Here is a 10,562-nt window from a genome sequence, read left to right on the forward strand (position 1 = left end):
TTTTGCTGATTGTTGTAGTAAGAAATGAAATAAAAGAAGGAAATTATTTTTCCTCCAAAAACACCTTTTATTTGGATGTTTTCTCTTTTTTTTTTTCAAATAGATTATATTCGTTTTGTAATTTTCCCACCTAGTCTGACCAAAGGATTTATCACAAGCTTTGAAATTGTAAAATGCTACATTCATTTCACAAGAAGCTTAATTACAAAATACAAAGCATCAATCCAGTTTGACATAAAAGAATTAAATACTATATAAATTTGAAAATTAAGACACATTTCTCTCTCTCTCTCTTTTTTTTTTTTTTTGTCTGTTTCTTTTGGTCAATAACTTAATTCCATATTAGTTAACGTCTATGGCGGATGGAGTCATTGTCATGCTTCATCAGCCTAAGAGAAAGTTCACGTAGGTTTCCTGAGACACAATTATATCCCATTCGTAAATGTCAATTGTTCTAAAAGCTTTTAGGAAAGAAAACAAACCTACTTCCTTTCGTTCTTTTCTGCGTCTTTATGATATGATAACACCACTTCACCTATAATTTCTATTGTAGACAACGCCTTAATGACACAAAGGAAAAAAATACTTATCATGCTGCACTAAACTAGGATTAGCACAAGTAGCACGACAATTACTGATTTCTGAAACATGACAATCTCTTGTGACTATTGATCGACTGTGGATTAACGCGTTTTATGTTAGACAAAAGAACTTTTGGACAGAGGATTATTTGGAGAAAAAAATATTTTTTTTTTGGAGAAACATCATAACACTGTACCACTTTTGTAATGTGATGTCTCTGAAATAAACGAGTGGCCGGAAAGTTGAAAAAGCAGATTGAAAAGCGTTGCTTTGTTTGGATTGTGATTTTCTGCAAAAAAAATCTTTTATGTTTTTCATAAATATGTTTCTCAATTACATTTTTATCTCACATATATAAAATCGCTACGGTAATATAGTTTTACAAAAACTTCCAAAAATAGCATCCAAAGGGAATTTGTGTTATCGTTGCACTTAAAACAAAAATTGAATTTTAATGACTCTGAATTATAGTATATGCATAATAGAAGATTCCTAGGCAAACAACTTCTTCCAATCTAACCTTAGATCTCGGAAATTAAGTGGCGTATTTGACTAACATTTTCGTAGCTGGTTGGGGTCCAAACTCTGAAACCCTTCAAAAATTTCAACTTTCATTGTGTGTAATTTAAGGAACTAATTATACATCTTCACTTCATCATTGTCTATACATGGAATAGATTAAATATATATTTAGCTGAGATTGTAATCTGCTCATGGAAATTGTTTTTTTTTTTTTTGGTCAAAGTAGAATGAAAGGGGAATTATTTCCTTGTACAAGATTTGTACCTAGTGCCTCTACCATTATTAATTAAAAGGGGAGTGGGATTAGGGGCTCTAATAGTATTGGATGGATAAAATTTTTGCATATTGTTAGTTTAATATGTACATGTATTGTATTAGTATATACATTTATAGTTTCAGCGTTTACATTATATCGTACAATTGAGACAGGTGATTCTAGAAGTCCGGGTTCTTTCAGCTATGTTTTAACCAGAGGAATGTTTCGGCGTGTGCAGGAGGGAGTTTTGGAATTGAAGTTCTTGGATTCCCTTGTACCTCATATCAACTGTCTTTTTGTTAAATTGTCGATTTACCACAAAACATTTTAGGACAGAAAAAGACTGGAAAAATTGAAAGAAGACTGAGAGGCTAAAAGGCTTGTTTGATGGAGAGACTTATACTGCAGAGAAGAGAGAGCAATTCGCTGAACTAATGCGTTAATTCTTTTTTTTTTTTTTGGGGCATACCAAGATTGTTTTGAGTGCGTACAGCTATTGTCGCGCTCACTCTTGAACTTAGAAATAAGACTAAAATATAGAACAATTTTGATATTTTTTTAACAAAGAACAATAAAAATAGAGAGAGAGAGAGAGAGAGGCCAATGTTTTGAAACTGAATTGCATCCGATCAAACTGCAAATCGGCCATGCTTTTGATCTGATTCAATTGTTAACCTAAAATTCAATTGAACTGATAAATAACTGGTTGAACTAATAAAAATCAAAAGGTTCAATTGAATTTCACTAATTTTTTTATTTTCTAAAACAAATATTTTAATTTTATTCAAATGTTTTTAGTACTAAAATAAATAAAAAATTTATTAAACCTTTGAACTGAAGTTGAACCGATTAAACTGATTGAACCACAAATCAGAAGCTCTTCCAATTCACTTTTTGGTTGAACAGTTGTATGATTGTTCTATTTTCTTACATAATCTCTCATGTCATCATATAACTTTGTTATAGGCAAAAATTTTATTTGCTCATACTCATTCAATGTATAAATACAACTTGACATGTAAGTGTATTCAATATATTGAAAGAAGTACAATAATTATACACAACCATACCAAATCATAAAAGAACAATAAAAGAAAGGGACCAAAATGGGAATTTGGTAAAGAGGTGATGGATGATCGATGGGTCCACTGTTAGCATAGGAAAGTGTTTTACCAAAATTAGGAATCGTTACCTGACGTTGGATTCCAGGTCTTTCCAAAATAAGAGAACTACTTTCGAGAGTTCAGTTGTGAAAGAGAAAAGTTAAGGTGTGGGGTTCAAGCACTTCACTACACTGGTAAATTTTGGTCACAAGTTTAATGTTCATTTTGTTAGTGTACAAAATTTTTTACTACCAGGTTTAGATCACATCACATAATATGATTTTCAATTTGAAATTCAAATCATATACATATGACATATATTCATAACTATTAGTATAAAATCATTTAACTTTTAAGGCAAAAGATGAATTAGCTTTTTTTAGATAAGAAAAAGACGAGTTAGCTTAATTAAATAAGTAATATGCAATTAATTCACATAAAAATCGAAAATTAAGCGTACATAACACATCAAAAACCAAACAAATTCGAAACATATGGGGGAAAAGCTATTGAATAGCATTCTCAACCCACACGATTGCATTTCTTAAGAATTAAAGAAGAAGCAAATGAAGAAAAGAAATAAAATTAACAAAAAAAATCCTATCTCCCATGTAGGGCTCACTTGAACTTGAAAGGGAAAAGTTAATTAGCGCTTCATTAAACCAAAAAAAAAACTAAAGGCTAATTAAGCTAATAATTGAGTTTTCTACTATAGTATAGACATAATTTGAAACTTCTAAAATAAATTTATGGGGTCAATTTGAAAAATTTAGAAAACCAGGTGATACAATAAAATCAAGAGAAAGTGGAGGGACTAAGTTGAAATCTCTGAAAATCTATTTCTTCTTCATTTGACAGAACCTGCTTTGCTCGACAATGAAGAATGGTTGATCATTGTTGCTAAAGGGGGTCATGATGATAGGACTGTTCAAGAAAGTGATGAACCTGAAGTTGGAGGGATGATGAGGAAGCCTTGTGTGTTCATAATAGGGATGATGATAATTTTCAGCAGCAGGAAAAAGTTTCTTTATGATCCAAGAATCACAAGAGGAAAAACTGTAATCAAAGCAAATACCAAGAAAGATAGATAGCACAAGGACCTAATGAACTCAGCATTCACATTTACATTTGCTTCTGAGATCAAAAGATCAGAAAGCTTGAAGAGATGATTCAATGGTAGCTTTATAGCTACATTATTTACAAGAATTGCTAATTAAAAATAGCAACTTCTGATATAAATGCAACTCATAGGATCACAAAGAAGATGATACAGAAAAGATGGCTCGCTTGCTGGGAATATTAGCAGATAAATGAACTCTTCTTGGAAACTGCAGAAACTGATTGAGCTTCCATGATCTGATACCTAAACCTGATGAAAGTAGTGTATCAATGGCACAAGGCTGATGAAGAGTTTATAGTTGCAAATAACTTGTGCAATTATCTGAAGCCAACGTATATACAAATTAGACTCGTCCAAGATTTTCTACATTCAGGAAAATGAAGCACTCAATCTCAAGTTGCATAACCAACTAATTCAAGGGAGAATTCGATGCAAAGTATGCACCAGAGTTTGATTTGTCAAGGCCCTGAAGATTTCTAAGAAAGGAAAATGCATGTATGAAAATTATGTAAAAATGAAAAAAGACAAAGCATGTTATAAAACTTGATTTCCAAGCTGTTTCACTTCAAAGAGCTAAATCTTAACTCTTGGATAAAAATGGTAATGATACCACCATTTCATTTTCAAATCTTACACATCATCACATGAATAATCAAAATTCTCAGAATTTCGGTCATAACAATCAAAGTTAGAAGCTGCACCTCTCAAGCTAGATCAACTCAAACAGACAATTAACAAGAAGTAAGAGAATCGCCTACTCTAGAAAGCCATATCTATATGGAGGTTGTATTGCCGTCACCTTCATAACATCCGGTCTAGGCACCAAGATACACCCTTAAAAACAGAAATAAAACCCTTAAAATTGAAACACTAAGATTTTAAAGGGGATAAAGCATGCGAAGGTTAAGCTGGATTTAGTTGCATTTTTCCCCCTAAAATCTGAATAAATTTACTGGCACAAATATACACCTTGCACCAGCCACTAGACTGAACTCGTCACCCCAGACAAAGAAACTTTGTCATTCTTTGAAACCCACAGTCACGCACCCATGGTACTTTTCCTACTCTATTGCAAGAACCTGATCAGACTAGCTATACATAAGCAATGACACAAGTCCATCTTTGACAATAGTACCAATTATAGTTTTTTGTAATTACTTTGTCAATTTACCAAGCAAAAGAAAGAAACTAAGATATCATTGCACAGACAAAAGGTGAAATGCCGAAAAGTGTCAACAAACCTGCCTCCTCCTTCGACATTGTGCAATGTACCATGAGCAGGCCATCACGTAACAAGGAAGGAGAAAACCAGCAAGCTGAAGGAGTAAAATTTGGTACTGAAATTTAAAAAGCAAATGAGTCCATAGATCTAAACAATTAATTAGAGAAGAAAACCGGTTGCACTACACAAAGTATACACAGCAGATGTTCTATTACATGTGTTAAGGAATTATTTGTATGACAGATCTCCACTGATAGGTCTACATATCATTGACATGTACTAGAAGTGTAACTAGTTCTTTCCTACAATTTAATTTCTCTAGGGAAGCAAAAACATATGTATCCAAACACAGGTAAACACTGAAGCAAGTTTTTGATACCACAAACCCATTAAGAGAGAGGTGATAGGAACATTACAACCAAATTTGGCATCTCTTTACCAACTATATTTCTTTCCCAAACTTGTTTTTCCGTTTAACAGGCCAATGCACTCCAACAAACACAACCATATACAACTTGCACATACTCGATAGAAGGTAGAAGACTCTTGGACCATCCCAAAATCCCTTGTCACCAGCAATGTATGTCTTATCAGCAAGAGAAGCATAACCTGCAAGTTGGAAAACCCACTAGTCCAATGACAGATGCAGAGCAGATACTGAAATTCGAAATGTTAGATTTCATTCAGCTTACCACAATAACCACTGAGTGGAAACAGGCGAGGGTGCTACTATTTGTACTAGTGTAATACTCATAGTCAGACTGAAGGAATTGCTGTTCAGCTGCCGCAAAAGCCAGAAAATGAGGATCCTGAAGATTAAAGTTTGAACCCCATGCTTCCCTGAAGAAATGATAAGCAATAGATGTGATCATATCAAATCCATAATCCACCACAAGATAAGACTAAACAGATTCTATCTCCACAAAAGAAGTAGGAAGCAGAACCTCTATGAGAGTTATCTGACTATATCCACAAAGAAAGCAGGAAGCAGACTTTCGAGGCATAATCTACAACCACATTAATCTCACAGCGTTTAGAGAACCTGATAAAATAGGATTAGTGACCTAGTGACAGTTAGCTCTATGTGAGGCTCCTAAATTGCTGCTTCAACTTTGAGCCTTCAGGCACATTAGGAGATTTCATTTAACCACAAAACCAAAAGTAAAAAATTCAATCAACTGCCTAAATCCTGTAGTTTGACACAGTATTCTGCAAAAACACATCCTAAAGACGGAATTTCCAAATTCTGTGCTATAAATAAACACTGTTGTATCAAATTGACCATAACTGATGCTCTGTACACAAAAGAAGCATGTGCCAAGGTAGAATTAATCATCAACAAGTTCAAAACTTGCTTGATTCTTACCTTCCATGGCTTCCATCAAATAATAAATATCAACTCAGTATAATACCAGACTGATGAGGGATTTTTTTTTTTTTTACCTTCCCACCCCTCCCCACACCCTTCCCACCACCAACTGTTAGGCATAGGATTCGAACCCTGATTTGACAGCGGGGAAGACCCTAAGAATCTAGATTAATGCTACTCGATTAAAAAACATTTTTATTGTCTTCCACATCACAGATTAATGCTGAAAAACAAGTTTTGCATAAATGAAAATTGAAACTATTGCATTGTATGCAATTGAGCAGAGTATTGCGGCTCTAGCACCCAGATGTAACAAGTAGTGATCAAATTAGATATAACTCCTATATTGCTGTGCTTCAGTACCTCTATGGACTTCTCATATCTACAGATAAAAGACTATATGAACAATTTGAGCAAAGAAAATAAGATGGTCTCAAGAGCAATGCTAAGAGCAGCTGCTACTCATCTTTACAATCCACGGTCGCTTTTTTTCCTCCACTCCAAGCCATAACACAAGCTTTCTGATGCAAATTAAACCCTTTGGAACATCAAGAGGGCAAAGTGTATTTTCTCCATCATGCCATATTAGGAAAACTATTAAATAAATTACAGATCCAGAACCACTATAGAATTTATAACATTTCTCAAGGCCAAGGGTATAATTGAGACCTTTATTTCTAGCATGGTTTTGTAGAATAGCTATCCTAGAAGGATGTTTCAAAGCTGAAAAATTAAGATTTAAATCATATGTATCACAGTCACTCATTCAGTTTACATTTAGGAATTCCACCAATCAGTAGGCAAGATAGACTAGAAGTTACCTGATATCAATTGCCACAACATCAGCATGTTTTGGTGGACTGATATAATCTGGCGAAAACATCTGCACAAAGAGAATCAAGTAAGCACTTTAAATGAAGCATAAAAATATTTATGCATTCCAAACCAAGAGAAGGAAAGGAGCTGACCTGATTACAGATTTCACATCTGATATCACCTTTCTTGTTGCACCATCTCTGAATGCACTTCCTGTGAGCAAACTATGCTCCAGAAAAATATTGAGGCAATCTATTTCAGTTTATCTTTTACAGGGTCTTCAGAAAGTAATCATCTAAGGAAGAAAATGAAAAGAAAGTCCGTTTGAAATGACACAAACTTTCATTAGTAAGACTACATTTTTTATAAAGGTCCCTAATGCTTAAATAGCAAAAACCAGGACAAAAAGCACAAAAAATCTGCCACTTCAACAATGTACACTCAACTTTCAGCACCCATCCAGCAATTTGAATTGAATACATTTTTTATTTTATTTTATTTTGGTAATCAAATCCAATGCCAATATCAGTTATCCAGAATGAGCTTTATGTAATATTTTCAATGATTTCATGAAACAGGTTTCAGACACAACCATAAGCCCCTTTAGAATGAAAATTCTCTATCTCTAACCATAAACCAAGGAAAAGAGAAAAAGTAGGAGATATTGAAATCCAATGTGTTATCCGGACATAAAAATAAGCAACAGATGCAAAAGATCATAATTACTAAGCACATGTTAGCCCAAAGTCTACCAACATACAAAGAAATAATTCACGGATATCACATAGATACCTTTACAAGAGTATATAGTATAAATGCACTTTGTATGTGAATGGTTCAATCCAGCATCAATAAACGCATGAAATAAATAAATGAAGATAGATTTGCAGCAAAACCACTTAGTCATTGAGGAGTTCCAAGATATAACAGAACCAAAGATACCACATTCCAACCACTACCTACCCCTCCCTCCACCACTTAATCCTCCAAAAAAGGGAAAAAAAAACACCATAAAAATATAATCTTGACCTAAAACTACTTCCAAATTTAAAGTGAAATAATAATCCTTGACACAATGGTAGAACACAAGGAAAATGGGGCCAAGGAGACAAATTTTTGACACAAAAAATGTAATCTGTAACAAATGCTACAAGCATAGAACAAATTAAAGAGAGAAAAGTCCAGAAAAAAGTAAATCACCTTGAGGGTGCCAGTACAAGCACAAGGAGATTCCATATCTTGTTCTTCATCTTCTTCTTGACAAATTCTGCACTCCCTCAAGAAACCATCTTTTTCATTTCCAAATTCACCATTACTTTTTTCACTTTCTTGGGTCTTTAAACCCTCCATTACTCCATTAATATCTTGTACTCTTTCACTATTAGAAACCTCATTTACAGGGGAATCAAAGCAAGCTGCTGCAGCAGATGATGCTGATGATGAAGCTATTAATCTATCAACACAAATCATGAATTCTTCCACCATTTCTATCCCTCATTTTTCTTCTCTTTCCTTCTGCCCTTCCTCTAGTAATTAAAGAGGTTGACCTGAGGATACAATGCAAAATCCAAACAAGGCCATGGTTAGGATGGAGAAACCGGTACTAGTGGAGAGTATTGGATAGTATATTAGTTGGGGTAGTTCCCTTTGCATTCTCTTTTTCGTTTTTCCTTTTGGGCTTTTAGCGGGGATTAAGGGAGTAAAAGGCAGCTGTAGTCAAGTAGTGGACCAAGTGGGGCGGAAATTACGAAATGGTGAACTGGGGTGAGGTGAAAAGACCAAATTGACATTGGTTGGTGGATGAATTACTTGGAGAATCCAAGAATTATCTTCTGTCACTATGGTATAAGGACAGCTGATCAGGGCAGGGAGGGAAAAAATGGTGCTCCTATTCTATAATCAAGATATGTCATCTTGCAACTTGCAACGTGGTAAGGGAAGAGGCAAGACCACAAAAAAATTGAGTAAAATTGAGTTCATCCAACCAATAGGGATTTGTTTGATCAAAGATCGATTTTGAGATTGTGCTGATTGAGTTGAAAACTAGTTTTAGCATATCAAATAGTTTGATTGGTTCCAACTCGAATCTTTATACATGAGTGAGACGAAATTGTATTTCACTTATTATCTATATCTATATCTATACGATATTTGAAATGCTTATATCTATAGTATATATGAAGGGAGGGTAGAGGCTGACGAAATTGTATTTTACTTATTATCTATATCTATATCTATGCTATATATAAAGGGAGAAGAGAGGGTTTGGTATAAATATTTTATGTCACTTTATGTACTTCTCTTTTTGTCCTTATAAAAATTAATTTTACATTAATTTTCCAAACACATGTTGTCAAGATAATTACATATAAGCATTTCTTAATTTACTATTCAAAAATATATTTTTTTTCAATGTAACCACCCCTGAGTAGTAAGTACCTTTATAATAATCATTTTGTCAAAATAATTAGGAAGATTAAAATTTTCTTTAGCAATAAAATATATATGTCAAATTTATTCACTATAAATATTATGCATTTCTTTATCGCACACATATCGAGTATGTGTTTATCACTAGTATCAATTGTGTTTATCACAAATATATAAGTCATCTTTCAAATGCGCACGCACAAATTTATAAGTCCCAGAAACTTTCTCCATTTAATTTCACTGTTTAAAAACCAAAAATGCTAATTAGACGTTCAATACTTGTTTATTATTTTATTTATTTATTTTTGATGGCCAAATTGTGGTGGTGCTAAATCCTAAAAGTACTTGGGCACGCCATCCCTGTCACAAGAGTAGGGGCGGGAACGGTTGCAGGAAGCAACGGTTGTTGAAGGTTCATGGCCAAGATTTGATAAAAACAAATTATAAGGTCCAAATTATATTTTATACATCATTTTTTACACTATATGTTAGGTTATTATTAAGTAGGTTGATAATGAGTTTTAATTAAATGAGTTATAACACAATCTGCAACTAATATCTTAGAATATAGCCCCCAAAAAAAATGCACAAATACAGTTCTGATAGTGTTGGTTTCTATATCTATGCCTACCATGTTAACTATGGATGGCAGGCCAACAACATTTAAAAAAAAAAAATTAAAGTGTTGTTGTGCTGAGTTAGCATGACAGCAAGTGGAACCCCTTCTTCATTGATATCTGGATTTCTTTAATTTTGAACAATGGGCTGTTGATGATATGGGGGATAATGTGCTTGGCAATCATGTCCCCGCTCAACCCACTATGGTTATTGATGTTGCTCACATGGAGACATGTATGTTCATTGGCAAGTGTGACAAAAACTTTCACATTTTATGGAAACTGTGCATAATTGCTCAAAGCTGCTATTGCACAGAGGTATGTAGTTGTGGACCCTACATTAGACATACCAAACTATTGGAGTGTTCTCGTGGACTTAGAACTCCCTACCCTCCTTTTATGAAGCACAACTTCATTGCTCGCTTTACATGTTCTTTGGTCTCAAATAGCTACCCCAACTCCAACTCCGTCATGCATTCATTCCACAACTTAAGCTTTTCAATGTCTCCTGCATCTAGAGGGTTA

The 10,562-nt window shown here is 33.9% G+C and overlaps 1 protein-coding gene across 2 annotated transcripts; it reads right to left on the minus strand.

The window, feature by feature from the left end:
- Nucleotides 1–3,525: 3,525 nt before the first annotated feature.
- Nucleotides 3,526–8,642, minus strand: LOC113765602. 2 transcript variants are annotated; one of them, XM_027309833.1, is made up of 7 exons: nt 8,191–8,642; nt 7,143–7,214; nt 6,996–7,057; nt 5,498–5,645; nt 5,331–5,414; nt 4,825–4,920; nt 3,526–3,832 (listed from the first exon to the last, which is right to left on the minus strand). In XM_027309833.1, the coding sequence occupies exons 1-7, from the start codon at nt 8,473–8,475 to the stop codon at nt 3,827–3,829; spliced, it is 753 nt and encodes a 250-aa protein (XP_027165634.1). In that variant the 5' UTR covers nt 8,476–8,642; the 3' UTR covers nt 3,526–3,826. The 2 variants fall into 2 exon arrangements, with proteins under 2 accessions (XP_027165634.1, XP_027165633.1); XM_027309832.1 differs by lacking the exon at nt 3,526–3,832 and adding an exon at nt 4,358–4,417.
- Between the last annotated feature and the right edge of the window lie 1,920 nt (nt 8,643–10,562).

The sequence above is a fragment of the Coffea eugenioides genome, chromosome 3 (genome assembly GCF_003713205.1).
Source record: "Coffea eugenioides isolate CCC68of chromosome 3, Ceug_1.0, whole genome shotgun sequence".
In the NCBI taxonomy this organism is placed as follows: Eukaryota; Viridiplantae; Streptophyta; class Magnoliopsida; order Gentianales; family Rubiaceae; genus Coffea; species Coffea eugenioides.

Excerpts from the sequence above, each read along its gene's own strand:
- LOC113765602 (XM_027309832.1), bottom strand. The coding sequence starts at position 8,475 with ATGGTGGAAGAATTCATGATTTGTGTTGATAGATTAATAGCTTCATCA. Across the intron at positions 5,646-6,995 it reads GTTGTGGCAATTGATATCAG|GGAAGCATGGGGTTCAAACT; the intron begins GTAACTTCTAGT and ends TCATTTCTTCAG. Across the intron at positions 4,418-4,824 it reads AATGTCGAAGGAGGAGGCAG|GGTGTATCTTGGTGCCTAGA; the intron begins GTTTGTTGACAC and ends TCTGTTTTTAAG.